Source organism: Pararge aegeria, chromosome 24 (genome assembly GCF_905163445.1).
Source record: "Pararge aegeria chromosome 24, ilParAegt1.1, whole genome shotgun sequence".
In the NCBI taxonomy this organism is placed as follows: Eukaryota; Metazoa; Arthropoda; class Insecta; order Lepidoptera; family Nymphalidae; genus Pararge; species Pararge aegeria.
Genome location: NC_053203.1, coordinates 9,053,860 through 9,075,349, shown reverse-complemented (window position 1 = coordinate 9,075,349; position 21,490 = coordinate 9,053,860). Strand labels below are relative to the sequence as shown.

The window sequence follows — 21,490 nt, the reverse complement described above, 5'->3', positions numbered from 1 at the left end:
GTATAAAGCCAAGTTCGGCGGTGGAACTATTGGTAGGTACAGTGGCTTGCATTTCATACATGCACAAAAGCACTGCGTACCCAAATTATTTTATATAGCTCGTATTGGAGGGAAATATTTCTATTTAACGCTATATATCTGCTTTATGCATACCCTGGCCGAAGACCCTGTGCACGCCACTGGGTAGGTAGTAGGTACTTACCTTACCTACTTGTTGCACTGAGAATTTTAACGGACAGTCTAAAATGTTAACGGACTAACCTGTAATAGGGGGTACGGCAGTTATATTAAACCCATACTCGGTTACATAATCGGTTATACATAATCGGTTTCTATGCGACATCGTACCAGAACGCTCAATCGCTTAGCGGCACGTCTTTATCAGTAGGGTGGTAACGAGCCTCGGCCGGAGCCTCCTACAAAACCAGACCAAAGAAAATTCAGAAATTATAAATTCCCAGACGTTAGTGAGGTCGTCAGAATCCGTACTAATATGATAAATGTGAAAGTGTGTACCGTCCGTTTGTTTGTTACCAATGCTTATCGTTGAACCGCACCTAATAAAATGCATGTAGCTTGTATCCTGGAGACAGACAGAGAGTAATATTCTTCCCGGATAAACTTCTGGTACACGTTAAGTACGGGATTTAAAAAAGCATTCGCTATCGGCGATTTATAGTCCGACCTATGACGTAGTTGAACATGATAACCACTAAACCAACATGGCGGTTAACTAATATTTTACTCATTTATATAGATGTAAACCTCCGGGTCTCCTCTCTGAATGAGAAGGGTTAAGGCCACGCTGGCCATGCACTCTCAGGAGTGCGTGTATGTTATATTATCATCATCATCATCATCTCATCAACTCATTACCGGCCCACTACAGAGCACGGGTCTCCTCCCACAATGAGAAAGGGTTAAGGCCGTAGTCCACCACGCTGGCCCAGTGCGGATTGGTGGACTCCACACACCATTGATAACATTATGGAGAACTCTCAGGCATGCAAGGTTCACGATGTTTTCGTTCACCGTTGAACCAAGTTATATTTTAATTACTTAAAACGCACATAACTTAGAAAAGTTGGAGGTGCGTGCAGGGATTCGACTTCGGCCCCCCGGAAACGAAGTCGAGCTCCTACCCAATGTGCTATCACCGCCTCTATATTATTATGTTATTGCTGAAATAAAAACGCACATAACCCTGAAATGTTATTGAACTCGGTCCCCCCCAAAACAAGGCCTGGATTGAAAACTACAATCGTCACTTATTAGTAACTAACGCGCGCGCTCATGTTTTTCCTACAAATCCCGTGGGAACGTTTTGTTTTCCCGGGATAAAAAGTAGCCTATGTTACTCTCCGTCCTTTCAACGAGCTCTATGCCAAGATTCAATTCGATTGGTTGCTTAGTTACGGCGTGAAGTAAGCACAAACACACAATCGCATTTATAATATCAATGAGGATTTCCACGTGCACTTTTCCTTCGAGGATGAAGCCTTCACAAGAATTGTACTTGACATTGTATCCAATTCACCGACATGCGAGATAAGCGCACAGAAGTCAATAATTGCGCGTGATGACGTCATCAGATGAAGAACAGATAGCGAGCTATCAACAAGTATAAATGCAATTGTGTAAACAAGTTGTGACATCGGTTTTACACATAAAGGTGTGAAAAAAAATTCAGGGCTCATGTATGACATATGGAGACTTTTTTGACGTCTTACAACAGTAATCGAGCTAACCAATGTCTAATTTTCATGTTTAAATAATAGAAAGAAAATGTATTAAAATAAAATAAAATAATAGTTGGGTGATTAAGAAGCATCCTATACCAAGTGTTAGCGGTGCAGTGCGACGGCGGTATCAATTGAATTCATCGAGACGGATATAAGAGTTTGCAAAATATATATTTTTTTTTAATCGCGGTAAAGTATCCGGGGACCATTCCCAGGGGCTTAAAAAATAACTTAGGTTACTATAAAGGTCTTAACACCTTAACCGATCTTGCCCAAACCTTGCACAGATAGCTTCATTATGCATGGAGATGACAGACAGACGGATAACAAAGCATAATTTTTCGCTCGTAAAAATTAACGGTATATCAGGATTTTTAACGAAAAGAACGTTAACAATCCACTAAAATAAACGCTTTGTTAGGTAACATTGAACGCGGTTAATTCAGGAAATAAAAGTGTAAATTGAATAATTATATTTGCGTAACTTAATTGAGGAAGGTTAAAGACAGCGGCGTACAATTGATAAATGCATTAAAACACAACCTATCCTAAAGCTTGGTGCTCATTATAGGACCACTCTCGGACCCAGTGTCGTGCACCGTGTCTTTGACCGAGGGATGCATAAATAAGGAAAATGGCATAAAATGGGAAACTCCTTCGCCTTCGTTTAAAGCCAACAAGAGGGAAACGACGTGGTGGTTTTTAGGTTAGGTATACTCCCTTTGGAGGGGAGAATCCCACATAACCTCCGTCCTGCCCAAGGGTCGGTGGTAACAATAAAGCTTTTCCACCACGCAAAAGAAAAGGGTAGGCAGTGCTTTAGTGCATGTATGAAGTGCACGCCACTGCTTGGATCGAATTATACGAGTTAGGTTGTATAGGAGTCCATTCCGAATAGGGTTTTGCCGCGCTACTACATGGGTTGCTCGACCTCTAGGGCTGATAGTTGAGAAATGCAAAAATGTTTGTTTGTTTGCTTGACGGCCGTGAAATAAAGCATGCCTACCGTAAAATTTTTGTATGACTCATAAAGGCGAAGGACTTTTCCATTTTATTTCCTCGGTGTATTTTATAAGTATTTATGTGTATTATTCATAAAACTATTCATCAGTCGTCTCAGTACCCATAACACAAGTTACGCTTACTTTGGGGCTAGATGGTGATGTGTGTATTGTCGTAGTATATCAATTTATTTTATTTGTCATTTCTTAACGCTCTAACTAAGTAACGAATCGACTTGATTTTTGTAAGTTTGAAAGGACGGAGAGTAACATAAGTTATGTTGACATAAAGTTAGATGAAAGGCCGGAGAGTAACATCGTTCATCGTCGGTATGTCCCAAAAATCGACCGAACCCACCACTCACTGGAAACCGCAGTGTTGGTAGGCCCCCTCCCCTAGGTGGACCGATGACATCAAGCGAGTCGCCTAGTCCAGTGAAAGTCTAGAACTATGTCAATTGCTAAAATTGTATGGCAATGTCTCATTCCCTTCAACGAATTCTGTGCCAAAAAACAAGGACTAACAAACAAACTCTCGCTTTTATTATATTAGTAAGGATGAAATGCATTAAATAATGATATACAATTTGTTAGACGTCTCGAAACACTGAAACTGCGTCAGAGATTCGCTCATACCGCTCAAATGACTTCTAACCCAGTAGGTCATAAAGCTATATCAACAACTTGCTTTACGACAGTCTGTAGTACGTAATACAATGTTAATTAAAGTATGAAAACAATGAAATTGTTATTCCAAATCCGTAACAGTATAAACCCTGTATAGAACTCGGTCCAACGTTTGACGTCATAACTAACATTGACGTCATTGGTTCAAGTGAAGTTGAACTTTTAGAAGCTACTCCCTCCCAGACCATTTATAATCATCAGGTAAATATTGGATAATGGTAATCGTTGAGAACACTGCACTCGAAATTGTTGACGAATATATATACCTAGGACACACGATCCAGTTAGGTAGGTCCAATTTCGAGAAGGAGGTGAACCGCCGAATCAAACTCGGATGGGCAGCGTTCGGCAAACTTCGTGACATCTTTTCGTCAAAAATCCCTCAGTGTCTGAAGACAAAAGTCTTTGAACAGTGCGTGTTGCCAGTTATGACCTATGGCTCTGAAACATGGTCGTTAACTATGGGCCTCATAAGAAGGCTCAGAGTCACTCAGCGGGCGATGGAGAGAGCTATGCTCGGAGTATCTCTACGCGATCAAATCAGAAATGTGGAGATTCGTAGAAGAACCAGAGTTACCGACATATCTCAACGAGTCGCGAAGCTGAAGTGGCAATGGGCCGGGCACATAGTTCGGAGAATAGATGGAGTCCCAAGGTGCTCGATTGGCCCAGCCCCGAACTGGTAAGCGCAGCGTTGGTCGGCCCCCAACGAGGTGGACAGACGACATTAAGCGCGTCGCAGGTAGCCGCTAGATCCAAGGGGCTTAGAACCGTGGAATTTGGAACTCCCTACAAAAGACCTATGTCCAGCAGTGGACGTCTATCGGTTGATGTGATGTTGATGATGATGAAATATTGGATAGAAGCAGGCGTTACTTTTATTATGCAATTAAGCTTAATTTGCCAAACTCCTCAAAAAGCATGGGAATCTGTATGTATATACTCTACACCAAACAGATCTTTGGCAATGTACCATAGCAAATTGTCGTAGAATATATATTTATTTCATTTGACAGCCGATTGGCGCAGTGGGCAGCGACCCTGCTTTCTGAGTCCAAGGCCGTGGGTTCGATTCCCACAACTGGACAATATATGTGTGATGAACTTGAATGTTTTTCAGAGTCTGGGTGTTTATCTATATATTATAAGTAAATATGTATATTATTCATAAAAAAATATTCATCAGTTATCTTAGTACCAATAACACAAGCTACGCTTACTTTGGGGACTAGATGGCGGTGTGTGTATTGTCTTAGTACATGTATATATATATATATATATAAAATTACGCTTAATTGTCATAATTTATCAAACTCCACGGTCTTGTGCCGCTTGCGTATAGCGGCTCCTTGCGTCTCGTTTTATGTCGTCTGTCAACTTCATCAGGAGTCTACCAACGGGGGTTTACCGGTGCGAGGTCGCCATTCCAACACCTTGAAACCCCAACGTGTATCGGAGCTATGTGCTCTGCGACTTCGGTTTCTCGACTCATTGAGCTAGGTTGGTTACCTTGGTTCTTCTAAGGATCACTTAGAAATACTCCAAGCGAAGCTCACGTCTTCCTCTTCGTCACCCGTTGAGTGACTCAAACTATTCTTATGACACTATCTTGTAACCAAGACGAGGTCACCATTATAGCATGTACATCAGTTCCTAGAGCTGTGTGCCCTGCCCATTGCCATTTCAGCTTCGCGACTCTTTGAGCTCAACAATCACAATTTAAAGGTTGCGTGTATGATATCTTATCGCAAGGAGAGGCAATCAGTTGTACTTGTCGCAATAAATGTAGTGATGAAACTATTTAATGAAAATGCAATTTATGTGAATTTCCTTTTAGTTTTAGAAGATTTTACAATAAGATTCCGACATTTTTTCCACGGGGGAAGGACAAAATGTTTATCTTATCCCCCACTTTTATGTCTGAGCATGGCGCATGGTTGGAAGTCGTACCTAAATGCCAATCAATTAAAATATCACTTGCTTCAACGATGAAGGACAACATCCTGAGGAAACATGCATGCCTGAGAGTTCTCTGGGCCAGCGTGGTGGACTACGGCCTTAACCCTCTTCATCGTGGGAGGAGACCCGTGCTCTGTAGATAATAATCATATCACGATGATGAATATACTTATAATAGCGCGATTAAAGCCTAGTCCTCCATAACGTTCTGAAAGACTTAAAGTCTACATATTTAACCAGCTCGTTTGACTAAGGCCGAAACCCTTCTTATTAAGGCCATAGTCAACCGAGCTGGTCAAGTGCGGATATGTACGTGCTAGTGTATTAAAAAACGCAGCGAAAACCAAGTGGAGCCAGAATTCCGGCAAGCACTTGTAACTTTTCGGACTTATGTAAACTTAAAACAAATAAATATCATTTGCTGTCCACTGGTACAAAACTTGCATGACTGAGTTAATGGAGAACTCCGCGGCGGGTGAAGTGCGCACTTGGCCAGCGTTATGGACGCCTTAAACCTTGTCATTATGAAAGACTCGTCTGCTGTAGTGGGCTGGTAGTGGACTGATAATGATTATGGTGAATGTATTTGCAGATGAGATTGGCAGCCCGGACAGTGGATACACGATGGCGTCGATAAACTCCAACGGCGATCTGAAGAGCCCCGGCGACCCCCCGGACAAAAAGGTCAACGAAGCTGACGCAGAAAAACAGCCACTATCCGGGGTAAGACTATTATTATCTTTGTACATGACATCATGACATCCTAACTAGGCTATCACTGTTTTAGTGTCTGTATCTACAGTTTTTTGTGACAGAACTCGAATGGCATAAACTACACTAATACAATCTTCATGTTTTGTGCTCGTCATCATAATAGTACACGTCATCATCATTCCAACCCATCACCGGCCAACTACAGGGCATGGTTCTTCTCTAACAATGAGATGGGTGTAAAAAAAACCGATATAAACGCGGACGAAGAACGCGGGACATAACTAGTTGTATAATATTTTCTATGTTTAATTTTTACCTGTCCTGTATTACTGTGTTTTATTGACTATACTAAAGCATTTGACTGTGTGCGATGGGAAAAGCTCTGGTCAATACTACTAGAAATGGGAGTACCTCAACACCTGGTCAGTCTAATTGCCAATCTTTATAACAATAATCATTCCTATGTGAGACTTGATGGCAGTTTATCTAAAGTGTTTAAGACCAAGAAAGGCGTGCGCCAAGATTGCATATTATCACCCATGCTGTTCAACATTTACGGGGAGCATATTATGAGAAAATGCATGGAAAACTGGGAGTGGCAAACTTAAGGTATGCTGACGATACTGTACTTCTCGCAACTTCCTATGAAGATATGAGTATATTGCTCAAAAAATTGGAATCTGAAAGCGAAGATCTAGGACTTTCTATAAATCGAAGCAAAACCAAGCTCATGGTGGTAGATCGATCGAGTAAACTTTCCAATATTTGCAGCATTCAGGATATAGACACTGTAGAGACTTATAAGTACCTGGGTTCCTTAATCTCTAGTGATGGCTCATGCGTTTCCGAAATAAAACGAAGAATAGCGATAGCTAAGGATGCGATGCTTAGGTTAACAAATATCTGGAAGAATCGTAGCATAACGAATAGAACCAAATTGCGACTGGTACAAGCACTAATCTTTCCTATTTTCCTATATGGCGTAGAAACTTGGACTGTTCGCGCTAGAGAAAGACAGCGAATTGATGCGTTCGAAATGTGGTGCTGGAGGCGAATGCTACGCATACCGTGGACTGCCAAGCGCACAAATGTATCAATTCTTTCACAACTCAAAATTAAAACACGTCTTTCTACCATTTGCCTTTAGCGCATCCTTAGTTATTTTGGACATATCACACGCCGCGGAAACGAGAGCATTGAAAAGTTGATAGTGGTTGGAAATGTAGAAGGCAAACGTCCCCGTGGCAGATCTCCAACCCGGTGGTCAGATCAACAGAGAGAAACTGGTGCCCGTACCTTCTATAACGCAATACAAATGGCCAAAGACAGGACCCGATGGAGAGAGATCTTATATGACAAGATTACTCGCCATACCAGTGATCACGATCCTCAGTCATGAGGGAGCGACTAAAGAGAGAGAGAGTTTAATTTTTAAAAAATAAACTTTCATCCCTTTCTTGACGCCTTTGAGAATTCAATTCTTCAAAAAAATGAAAAATAAATTTTAACATTTGATTAACCCTAATATACATTTTGCAACGAACTTTTCATCCCCTATTTAACCCTTATGAGGTGATTTTTTAAAAGAATTATTGAATATTAAATAATGCAATCGACATTAAGAAACTGTTAAGAATATAAATTATGCAGTATTTCAATGAATTCGTTGTCTGTGACGGTTGTCGAAACCAGATGTCAGAATAGTTCTGAGTCATAAAGTTTATCTTTCTAGACTATTAATACATTTTAAATTGAAATACTTACAGGCAATTCAATACCTAGAACTGAAGTTCAAGGTTTCATGTTGACAAACGTATTTCGTAATAGCATGCAAATCGTCGAATTTAAAATCAATATGTAAAAATAATTGTAGACGGCTGCGTTGAGCATTTTAGGGTTTCGCGCCCGAATATATCTCAGTCGGTCGGTCAATTTGTCCGTTTGTCTGTCAGCGGGCTATATCTCATGTATGTAATATATATTATGGATATCATGTATATATTATATTTATATATTATATTTATATATTACGTATATTTATTTGTATCTATACATTTTAGTATTTATGTATATATTACAAATAATTACATTGCGGGAATCGAACCCACGGCCCAGGACTCAGAAAGCAGGGTCGCTGCCCACTGCGCCAGTCGGCCGTATAAATGACAGAGATCTGAGCTAACAAACATAAAAAAAAACGAATTTAGAACCTCCTCCTTTTTTGTAAGTCTATTAAAAACACTTCCGATTTATAACAATTAAATAAATATTAGTATCCATTCGTGACGAGGAAAATAAAAATTACAATATAAAAACAATATAGTATAGTGTAACAGATATAGACAGAATGTACAGAAATAGATATTCGTTATTATTATAATAAGAAACATGCAATATCGGAATAAATTTCAAAGTTAATAGCCTTATTGTTTAGAGAAAAAAGTGTTGATTATGTTTCCTCTTACATCCTGATAACCCTGTGATTAACTTAAAATGTCGATCAATTGTTATAAACCATACTAAATACCAAGAGATAAAAAGAGAAAATGATTTGCATATTACCTTGACGATCAAAGCTTTAAACCACAGCCCGAGTCAGTCATAATGTAAGCTTATAAAAACGGTTTTCATTCTCCACACTTTGAATGCAGAAACATCCACAGTCCGTACTTTAAGCCAGGAATACTGGAAATATAAGTAAACTTCTCGCGGATGAAATCGCTTCTAACAGGTTCCTAAGAACCACTACGGCATTTATAACGGGATCGTTAAATAGGGATTTCTATTTGCATATATCCAACGAACAGTATGCATATTATATTCCTCAGATCATTCGGAAATAATACTTAAAGTACCTACAAAATTAAGTAATATCGGTCTGACCACAGAATTAAGAACATACAGAATTCACGTTTAGGCATTATTGCATGCAGTGCATTGTGTTCAAAATCACACAAACACAAAATCACAAAATTTTCCCATTTTCCTCATTAAATGTTAAAACGTTTAGAACATTAGAGGTAAAATAACTGCTGTCAACTGCTAAATGAATCCAAATTCAAAATTCATTTATTTCAAGTAGGCCTAGTGTATAAGCACTTTTGAAACGTCAATAATGAAGTAACTGAGCGAGTAACACTACTATAGTGGAGTGGTTTTTGACGCTTCAGTATTTGTCGTGTACACAGATTCTGTATGTTCTTAATGCTGTGCAGTGGCGTGCACAGGGTTTTTGACTAGGGTATGTCACCATCCCTCCGCTTTTCGCGGGCGTCGTGGGACTATAACTAAGAATGGGAGGTAGCTTCCTCTGGGCTACTACCATCTACGTCAATCACCTAGACTGCACATTTAAAATGTAAAATGAACACTAAACTTAATGAGCAAAAACCAGGAGAGTTTCTTCAAACCGACACCGAAATGTACGTAGAGAGTACATTGCGAAAGATGTTCACGGTGTGGAGTAAAAAAAAAATTTAAGCAATTATAAATTGCACCGTACAGATTCTCCTGCTTTTCGCGCATATCGTAATATTCATTGTATATATTTGAAATCCGAAAACTAACGCCTGCTTCTATCCAGCATTAAAGGTGTAATAGTAGATTATGAATCAAGTTTGGTTATATTGCATTTTACAAGTCGACGCGGTATTAGACGCTAAGTAAGCCGAGAGTTTAATAAGTAATGATTTTCATAACACTTGCGAGGAAAAAAACATTTTAAATACGTTTTCAGAAAATAACTGACAATTTTCTGCTGTTTTTTTACCGTGTGAAGGTTTCGTAGGCCGCTCTCTAGATTTTGAAACAGGTCTGCCTCGCTTTTTTGTTGTTTGTTTTGATTCACTCTCCAATTTAAACTAAACGTTAAACTAAAAATATTAACATAAAATTATTTACGGAAAATTGCGCGACGGTTTTTTTCTCGCGCGCCAAGAGTAACTGATATACAGCTAGCATCGTTGGCTGCATGCATACTGTATTAGAAATATAATAAAGGAAATATTTTCGTATTTAAAACTAGTTGTGAATTGTGAATAATTTGATAAAATTGAACGTTCTTTTAACATAATTGAGATGGTAGAAGGAAGGTTGTTCATTTTAGGAAATGCTTACTATTTTTAGCCGTATAAAACCTCTTTGTTAGTTAAACAAGATAATCTGTATTACATATAACTTGCAGTGAGATACAAAGTAAACTTAATTGGGTCATCATAAAGAAAGCACAAGTACGGTAATTATTACATGAAACACGCGTGTCTATCTTGGATTATGAGCCCTATGTCGATGTAATAAGGTCCACGTTACGAGCAAGTGTGATGAAAAAAAACATCGATTCATTCATTCCCTTGCTATCATAATCGCATCACTATCACTGAGTAACATCTTAATACGGATAGCAATAAATTTCTTTATCGTGATGAATTAGGAGTTAATTAGTCAGCTTCATCTGATTAATTAATTATTGATGGGCGTGATTAATAGACAAACACATTACACGTCATGGCCGATTAGCGAAATTATCGGTATTAGTTAAGGCCGTGTGATGACGGCAGATCAGAATACAGTTGCCATCCGTTAACAACCCACTAGTGCCGTAAAAATGAAAGCGCTGGGACTGTAATATGTTAGAGATGGTGATGATGAATACGAGGTAAAAAATGACATAAGGTATCTAGCGAGTGTCTATGTAGCTCTTTTGGTTTGCCCAGTTGCGTATTTATGCTCAAGTATTTACCATTCCATGGTAAATACTTGAGCTTATATATTTACTGTGTCCATTCTCAATTTATGTATAATTTGAAATAAAAAGATGAAATATGAAAATTTGTAATGGACCTCTCGTAAACCTCAGTAAAAACTTTTTGATTGTAACATTTAATTTATTTTTTTGAACCGAATAGATGGCATATTGGCAGTCGGTACTGTCAATTCTTTGCGTGTTTTCATTTGCGAAGAAATAAACCTATTGTTTATTTGCATGCTTTTCATTAAGTTAAATGTGGAAGATAAAATTTAATGCAAACAGCATCAAAAGAAATAAGCGTACCTGGCCATAAATGAGTTACCTATTATTTATTGCATTTAGAAAATAATTTCTCAGTGAAGTTTTTAAGTAAGTGTCCTCATCATAGGAAATAAGCGTATATATAAATGTGTTTAAATTAATTATTAAATATTTAATTAATATAATAATTTCTCAGTGTTTTTTTTTTTATATTTGTTTAAACTTAGGTAAGTATATATTTTCTAAAACTCAATACCCAAAGGTAATGCTTACGTACTGCTACCATAAACAATGTTATCGCTGAAAGAAAAAAAGTAGGCAATTTTTTTCCTATTGTTTCAGGTTTTCATAGCGAAAAAAATATATAAAAAAAGAGGCGGGAAACGAAAAGGATATATTTATTATTGTCGGAATTTATAATCGATGTTTATAATCAATAATTAAAAAAAGAACACTTTGTTTTCTTCCTAATATGTTTGTCTTTCTAGATGATTTATTCTAATCACTTTGTCCTAGTTAAGTTATTCATGAATGAATGAATGAATACACTTTTATTGTACACCAAAGAAAAAAAGTAGTTACAGAGATATAAAAACATATCAAGAGAGTACAATTCATGTTGCTTTAAATTTAAAAAAACAAACGGTTTGAAGTTATATCAGGTACCTTATTTTAAATGCAATTATTTTTTTGTATCTATGAGACAAAACATCCTTTAGTCTGTGCTTTTAGTTTTATTTACTGTATTCAGTGGCGTGCACTTCATACAAGCACAAAAGCTCTGCCTACCCTAAAATTTTTGGCTTTTCCATTTTATAGCATCTTCCTTCTTTATGCATACCCTGGTCAAAAACCCTGTGCACGCCACTTATTGTATGTACATCATCAAAAATCTATAACAGTCCACTGATGGACTAAAGACCTCTCTCTGTGACACCTGTATTCCGATCTGCCGTCACCACTTGTAACCGGATTTTACTGTGCAAAGCGTCATAATAACTTACGATGTTAAATAAGTATAATTCACGTTTTGTATAAACATAACAGTTTGTTGGCGAAAATTTTGACAAAAGGAAGTCATTCATAAATAAATAAATAAAAATAATAGTACATCAGTCTATTGTTTAAATTATGACACATTATCGACTTGAACACTGAACTTATAGCATTGAAATGGTAAGCGTCAGAATCCCTGGACCAGAAGCGATGATTGATGCTGAATATTTTGTCATTTGGAGCGGTGATACTTTCGGGGGAACCGAGTTTGATCCATAGCACGCTTTACTTTTCTAAGTTTTAAGAAATTAAATACCACTTGCTTCAACGGTGAAGGAAAATATCATTAGGAAACCTGCATGCCTGAGAGTTCTCCTTAATATTCTCTGATTATATATCTCTCTTTATTCCTAAGAAGTCTAACAATTTAACGGTTGGTTGGCGCAGTGGGCAGCGATCCTGCTTTCTGAGTCGAAGGCCGCGGGTTCGATTCCCACAATTGGAAAATGTTAGTGTGATGAACATGAATGTTTTTCAGTGTCTGGGTGTTTATATGTATATTATTAGTATTTATGTATATTATTCATAAAACTATTCATCAGTCATCTTAGTACACATAACACAAGCTACGCTTACTTTGGGACTAGATGGCGGTGTGTGTATTGTCGTAGTATATTTATTTATTTATTTAATATGCACTTGGAACAACGGCCTAAATCCTTCTGATTCTGAGAGTAGAACCGTGCCATGTAGTGTGTCGGTAATGAATTGATAATACCAGATTTCAGCGCTTAAACCTAGTTGTGCTAAGGAATTGTCGTTCCTCACCGTACCATCCTTTTAGATATACTCAACAACGCGGTGTAAATGAAAACCGATATATTATTTATTATTTAGTGAGGGGACGCCTGCCATTGCCAGACGGGAGATCAGTCCTCTGTAAGGACTATTCCAACCTATTCCCCATGTTGAGACACAGGTTTACTGGTGTCCCGGCAGCATCCCCCCCTGAAAACCAGTCTCTTTTGTGAACCTCAGGATATCCCCTATAGAGAGGTGTGCTAGGTCTTCTACACTTAAACTGTCCTTACATTGTAGTTCCCATCTTACCATCGCGTACATGGGGCACTCAGCTATGAAATGAAAACTGGTTTCCACCTCGCCACACTCTGGACAGGATGGATCTTCTGCAATTCTCAAATTATTATAATTTGAGAATTGCAGAAAATATAACTTAATGACTAAATTCTAAGTAGTTTAGAGGTACATTATTTACAGTCTCTGAGACTTATCTGAAACTGCAACGCTAATAGTTGTTGAGGTAGCCATTGCCATAGTTTACACTGATAAAGCCCTAAGATCACATGCAAAAGTAAAATCAAGTGACTACTGTCACTTTATTAGGTACGCGTCTCGTAACGTAAGTACTATGCACGTGTCGGTCTTTTATCTCCAATAGGGTTGTCATAAGTAAACACTGAGAATTAGTTTGTATGGAAAAATAAGTATGCTTCTTTTGATTTCATATTGTTACAGGGTGATTCCTTATGTAATATACTTATGCGACCTTTAACAGTATTTCGTAATTCGGTTACACGTTGTATAATATTAAACTTAATAGGTAGGTAGTTGTTGGTAATTTTCTTGTAACTCCTACTATGAATACGTATTTTTAACAGACTTGAAAAGTAGGATGAGTTTATCAATTAACGGGGAGAGGTTATCATATTTTTTTATTGGTAACCTAAGAACTTTGTCTTTTATTTAGTAGTTTCAAATGATTGAAAACGAAAACAAATTAAAAGTCTTCTAATGTCTGGCCTTTTAATGTGTTATTATTTTTAATATTTTACTACTAACTTTACTAACAACAGTTGTTGTTGTGACAAATTACAGACATCAACTCATCTTCGGAAGACACTACGATTATGGTTCACACGCGAATTATGATTTTCTATTGATAATTAAGGCCTGGCTTTTGGGCGTCTAAGTTAGTACCACTAGGTAGTAAGTATCATGTCTGATCTTCTGTATTTCAGAAAAAGGAAGAAAGATGGTGGAACACTCTGATGCAGGTTGCAGTGCCGTTCTTCATCGCCGGCTGCGGAACCATCGGTGCTGGTCTAGTCCTCGGAAGCGTCAGGGTAGGTTTTTCATTTCATTTTCTTTTTCTTAATCCATTACAAGTGAGCACTTAACTACCATCTGACCTGGTGTTAAGTGATGCAGTATAAGATGGTAGCGGGTAGTGGCGTGCACTTCATGCATGCGCAAAAGCACTGCCTACCTTAAAAAATTTGTGCAACTCAAAAATGCGAGGGATTTTTCCATATGATGGCATCTTCCTTCTTTATGCATACCCTGGTCGAAACACTATGCACGCCACTGGTAGCGGGCTAACCTGTTAGGGAGTATGGCAGGTAAATTTAACCCCTATCGCTATTCTGTATTCCTCGTGATATCGTACCGGAACGCTTAATCGCTTAGCGGCAAGTGTTTGTCGGTAGGGTGGTATCTAGCCACGGCCGAATTCGTAGCCTACCACCAGACCAGACCGGAGGAAATTCGGAAACAACAAATTCCCAGACTGCCTATACGGGGAATCGAACCCGGTACCTCCAACTAAAAACGATGGACGTCGTCAAACCAACGACCTACTAATATAAAAGTTTTAGGGTAGGCAGTGCTTAAGGGCTTGTATAAATTGCACGCCTACTGGGGGAACATAATAAATATTCAACAATCAGTCTTGGTATGTCAATGATAACGAATAAAAAAAAATTTTAAATAATCAGTTAAGTATACTTACCTACTGAAATAATCTACCTGAGACGGTATTAATCAAACGCCACATCAATGGCGACGCAAAACAATCATTTGTTATTCTTGCGGCTAGTTCACAGTATCGTGAAACCATAATATAAATAGGAGATTCCCCTGTTCTTGTAACCTACTTCTTAAAAAAAACTCTCTTCCTACTTACACAATATTTTTCTTCATTGTTTTTTTAAATGCATTTCCACTATATTAGCCTATTATTTATTTACCTCATTCAACCATTATCGCATGCAGTGCATGGTACGCCATAAAAACTGTAATTCCCAAATAATACTGCTATGAGCGAAGTTAGTGAGAACCATGAAACTTTCTAATACATTTTTTGAAGTTATACTTCTTTTGGCGTGTTAGGGAAAAATGGTGAGAGTTATTTTTTTACGATGCGCACGCACATCGTCACAAAAAACCGACACCATGAAGTTAGCTATTATCAACATTTTAGTTTTCCTAAAAAAGGGTTTGACAGTTGGCTTTCAATAATTCAAACATTAACGGCGGCCTAAAAATTGACGGCAGATTGGCGCAGTTCGCAGCGACCCTGCTTTCTGAGCCCAAGGCCGTGGGTTCGACTACCACTACTGGAAATTGTTTGTGTGATGAGCATGAATGTTTTTCAGTGTCTGGATGTTTATATGCATTTTCTAAGGATTTATTTCTATAATTCATAAAAATATTCATCAGGCATCTTAGTACCGATAACACAAGCTACGCTTACTTTGGGGCTAGATGGCGATGTGTGTATTGTCGTAGTATATTTATTTATATATTTACAATACCTTTTTTCTATTGTTAGAGTTGTTTTTTCTACAAACGTAGAATAAGGCGAAAGATAAAATTTTTGAAAAGATTTTTATCTTGTTACGCCGAAGAAGTTAAACTTCCAACGCGTGTACATAAGTACACACACGTTTTTTTTTTGCATAAAAACAATATTTGGCTGCTGCAAACATTGTGATTTAGCAGAAAACAGCGTTTTCTTGCTAAAGCCCAGCGATACCTCCCACCTTTGGTTGGCTTTCGCTCCACCAGAACAGAGAAAATTCAGACTAGAGAAAATTCAATAATTATAACTCCCACATCCCACAATCTAATATCGAACCCGGGTCCTCAAACTTAAGACCACAGCTCTCACCGCTGCGCCATGGAGGTCGTCGAAACAATCTCGAATAGGCAAAACAGATTCATTATATTGTTATCATAAAGTCGCGCGATTGATAAATAAAGGATTTCAAGAATCTCTTTTGACACAATCTATACTCGTAAGCTTAATTGGCAGTGACAAAGTCCGTGTTTTTATCGAGAACATCTTGTTTGCGGTATTTCTATGTATTTCTATGTCTACCCGTGTAGGTGGGTCTGTGATAAAATCTAAATATCATAAGTATCCTTTTATCTGGCGATGTGAACTTATGATAATCATAATTGATGGCACGAGTCATTTCTGACTGAAGAAAATCATACGCGGCCGAAAGGAATTCCGTTTTAATTGCGAATCCTTCTTTCTTACTTATATTATAACTAGTTTCTATTGTTGACCGTTTTTTACGAATCCCGCGGGAATAGTTTTTTTTTTTATAAATTATTTTTTTGATGGACAAAGTGATAAACATCGCCCGAAGCAACACTTCGCAGGGCATGCAAGGAATACATCCTTCAAAATTTTGCCCTGTGTCCATCAGCCTGAGGTGCAGTGGCGTACATTGAGGGCATGGACACGGTATGCATTAAGCGGGCAGATAATGTAAAATGAAAAAAGTCTCCAGTACGAGTTCTAAAAAACTATTGTAAGAGTTATAAAAAGCTTACCCTTTCAATTTTTACGACGGCCGAGTGGCGCAGTGGGCAGCGACCCTGCTTTCTGAGTCCAAGGTCGTGGGTTCGATTCCCACAACTGGAAAATGTTTGTGTGATGAACATGAATGTTTTTCAGTGTCTGGGTGTTTATCTGTATATTATAAGTATTTATGTGTAATTATATTCATAAAAAAATATTCATCAGCTATCTCAGTACCCATAACACAAGCTACGCTTACTTTGGGGCTAGATGGCGATGTGTGTATTGGCGTAGTATATTTATTTATCTATTTTATTTATCATACTTTTATCGGTAGGGTGGACACTAGCCACGATCAAAGCCTCCCACCAGACAGGACCAGAGAAAATTCAGTAATTGTAAATTGCCAAATTAGTGTGTGGGTTCGTATCTGGATCTCCCACTTACCACTGCGCTATATATAATATAGTAATATGCTGGTGATCAAAAAATGCACTGCACATGATGCACTGTATATTTATTAGATGCAAGTAAATTGTTATTTGTTTCAGAATTGGGAAGTGTTCCTGAAAGTCAATGCAATATTCGTCCTGGTGCCATCTCTATCCGGGTTAAAAGGTGAGTGACTTTTTATCTGAACACGTATGGCTTACAGGCTGGATGCTGGTAGATGAAGTTACAGACCCCTTAATTGGCTCATAATTCGGCCAATCAAAGAGCCAGTTCTATTTCCAATGCAAATCTAATTCGAATATAATTCGAGGTGACCATACAAATTTTCTACGTAGAATAAACTTGTTGTCATAATTTTTAAGTCTAAACTTTACAAAAATATCTTATTTCTATTATTAGAATTCTATAATAATAAAAAAGGCTTTCTTAATAACTGTCCGTTTAGTTAGTCTCACAACTATTGATACATGAGAGAGTTGTCAAACCGTAACATAAATTAATTATTATGAATGCGAATAAAGTCCTATTTAATCATAATCCCGAACAAATGTCCTCTTTAACGAAGTTTACTACTTGAAAACAATGTAATGGTACACTATTAGTTGAATAGTGTACCATAAGGTAATTACTGTAACAAGTAATCCGCTAGACTATCAATTTTAAAAACAACAGATATAATACATGGCTTACTGGCGATCGTACAATTATCCACGTTACCATGAGTGGTGATTAGAAGCGATGTATTTGTGAAAGAGCTTATCGCTTAATATTGCCGCTTGTGTTCTTAGGCGCATAGGTTTTAGATTTGAAGAGTGTTCCAATAGTAGGCGCATGCTTCTCAAACGAGAGAGAGGGATATAGAACTGACACCTGTCATGCTACTTTAATGCAGAGTGGCGGGCTAAATGTGAGTCAAATTAATAGTGGTGTAATCTGATGATAACAAGTTTACACACTTCACTTAACCTGGCTAAGTTTTTTGTGGGCCCTTCTTAGACCAGGGCGCGTTTGGAACCCACGTAGCTTTAGTTTTAAGTATCACCATCACGTAACATTATATATATATATAAATATATATATATATATATATATATATATATATAATACTAGCTGTGGCCCGCGACTTCGTCTGCGTTTGATTTTGTTTTTAAAGTATTCAGTATCGCTAAGCCTTAAATGAGTATAGTAGTATATATATATATATATATATATATATATATATAAGATAAGTAAGTAAGTATAAATATGTAAGATGTGACTGTCAATTAATTATAGACAAATAATTTGCAATAAAATAAAATTGCAACTATAATTAAAGATCTAAGCTATCCTATCTCTTAAGTTGGACCAGACTGCTCACGGTGTGCCAATTTAATTTAAAATCGATTAAGTAGTTTAAGAGTCCATCGCGGACAAACATCGTGACAGGAGATTTATATATATTAAGATATTAAATATATGAAAGCTTCATAAGTGCCTGTAATAAGGTCTACATGAATAAATTATTTTTTAAATTTCAATTTAGAATTTGAATTTTAATTCAGTATGAGTTCACGCAGAGTGTAATAATGACAACTGCAACTTTTTTCTGAGATTTATACATTTAAAGTACCTTATATGCCCACTACTATTCACGGGACTTCTCTCAGAAGAAGGGTGTAGGCTGTTGTCCACCACGCTGTAGAGGCACTAAGATGACTGATGAATATTTCTTTGAACAATAAACATAAACATAATATACAGATAAACATTCAGACACAGAAAAACATTTATATTAGTCACACAAACATTTTCCGGCTGTGGGAATCGAACCCACAGCTATGGACGCAGAAAGTGCCACCTGTACAGTGTACTGCGCCAATCGGCCGTCAAACGGTCACAGTTCAACTAATTACTGACCGCCACGTTTCTCTGCACCATCAATGCGAATGAAACACGACTTGAAGTCGATCGTAAAATTAGTCACAATTGCACGGTTGGCGATAAAAAAGCTGTGGTTGACTCTTACGATTGTGTAGAACGATTGTTGCATTGTATTCTAGCATGTATTGTATTCGCCGTTTATGTTCTTGAGTACCTAGATATAATTGATGAGATAGTTGCTAGTCTAGGAGCTGTACAACTCGGTGGGATGTCGTGGGGGCGTGGTCTCGGAATTCAGGGGGTGGCATTTCGGAAAACATCAGCAACTGGATCTTAAATCCCAAAGGGGCAGAATTGACGTTTCAAAAGTGCTTATATTAAAACTGAGCTGACGCGTTTTTAAATGTGTGTCAGCTCCAACCAAAGCGTCTGCGTCCAAACGTTATTTTTCGCAAATTGACAATAAAACATTGCACCAGTTTGATCAAAAGACATTACGTTGAAGAAGCAAATTTTTGCTTTGCATGCAATCATATCATATACCTACTTGAAATGTTCGCCCTGTCTTTGAATTCAGTTAACTTGTAATCAATGTTATATAGTATAACTAATAGAAGTACTAATAGAAGAATTTTGCTAATATTATAAATGAGCAAGTTTGTATGGATTGATGTTTGTTATTCTTTCCCGTAAAAACTACTCAATCAATCTGATCGAATTTTTGAATGGAGATATATAACAACATAATAATATAACCTGGATTAACACATAGGCTTTTTATCCCGGGAAAATGTACGGTTCTCGCAGGATTCGTGAAAAACCAAAAAAACCAGCCGGTGTTCGGTATCCGCATTGACAATTTGGGAATGTATGATTTCTGAATTTACGTAGGAGGCTTCGGCCGTGGCTCGTTACCACCTTACCTTACAAACGTGCCACCTAACGATTTAGCATTCCGTTACGATGCCGCATAGAAGCCGATTACGGGTTCGGTTTCAATTAATTACCATTTCTCTAATAGGTTAGTCTGTTACCACCTGTACCTGTAACTTAAAACCGGTGAGATTGTAGTCAAAAGCTTACTTGTAAAAACTTATTTTATCCGAAAGGCCCGAGCCATTTGAACGTGCATAAAAAAAACTCTAGTTTCAGTGTTGGCTCTTAGACTAGAGACATACCTCACAATATCAGTAATTCAGTTTATTCGACGGCCGATTGGCGCAGTTTGCAGCGACCCTGCTTTCTGCGCCCAAGGCCGTGGGTTCGATTCCCACTGCTGGAAAATGTTTGTGTGATGAGCATGAATGTTTTTCAGTGTCTGGGTGTTTATATGTATTTTCTAAGTATTTATGAATATAATTCATAAAAATATTCATCAGCCATCTCAGTACCCATAACACAAGCTACGCTTACTTTGGGGCTAGATGGCGATGTGTGTCGTAGTATATTTATTTATTTATTTATTTATTTATTATTTATTAATTAGTTAATCATAGATGTAAATGGAGTATTTTCCACGTCTATACATACCAACATCCAACACATATATAGATATAATTCGATTTAAAGTTGTAATCGTAATACCTTACGCAGTTGATAATACCAAGTCGCGTAAACACTGGTTAAATACATATTTAATAAGTATTTCGTATTTATTTACATTCTTTATTCATAAAGCACATCAATTCTGTTTTGGGGTTTCTTACATTGTAAAGTAAAAAGGAAACCCTTATAGGAATACTGTCTTTCTATCTGTCTGTCAAGACTATTTATCTCGGGAACACGTGAAGGTATAGAGTTGAAATTAAAAACCATATACTCGAGTCTAAGCGGTGATGACCCAGTGGATAGAAAGGCGGTTATAGCCCAGCTTCAGTTTCAGTGGGCCGAGTTCGAATCCCAGCACGCACCTCTAACTTTTCTTAGTTGCGGTGTGCGTATTAAGCAAATTAAATATATCACTTTCTTCAACGGTAAAAAAAATCTCGTGAGACCTAAAAAACCTGCATGCCTGAGAGTTTTCCATGATGTTACCTTACAACTCCGATGTAGTGATTATTTGAGTAGTTGGGTTCGATTCCTACAACTGGAAAATGTTTGTGCGACGAAAATGAATGTTTTTCAGTGTCTGGGTGTTTATATGTACATTCATAAATTTTTCAACAGTTATCTTGGCACCCATAACACAAGCTACGCTTACTTTGGGGCTAGATGGCGATGAGTGTATCGTCGTAATATATTTACTATTATTATTATTATATTACAATGCCTCTGTATATTCTTCAGTCCACTCTTCACACAGTTCGAGCTGAGCAAGAATTTTCAAACCGTTCTCAAGTCACAAGATCCTCTGTGGTACTACAACTCTTTTCTACATCGTTAATAATATATATTTGGGCTAATATTTTAATGTTTTAAACGCTTTCGTGCTACTTGGAAATCCAACTGTTTACTG

At 37.5% G+C, this 21,490-nt stretch overlaps 1 protein-coding gene across 5 annotated transcripts in view; it reads left to right on the top strand.

Annotated features, from left to right (window-relative positions):
- Positions 1-21,490, top strand: part of LOC120634495 (solute carrier family 41 member 1-like) — an 83,408-nt gene that overhangs the window by 51,240 nt on the left and 10,678 nt on the right. For all 5 annotated transcript variants that reach the window (XM_039905143.1, XM_039905146.1, XM_039905148.1 and 2 more), the window contains 3 exons: positions 5,982-6,112; positions 14,147-14,251; positions 17,271-17,337. In XM_039905143.1, coding sequence (XP_039761077.1) covers positions 5,982-6,112; positions 14,147-14,251; positions 17,271-17,337 — 303 coding nt within the window. The remainder of the gene's footprint in view (positions 1-5,981; positions 6,113-14,146; positions 14,252-17,270; positions 17,338-21,490) is intronic.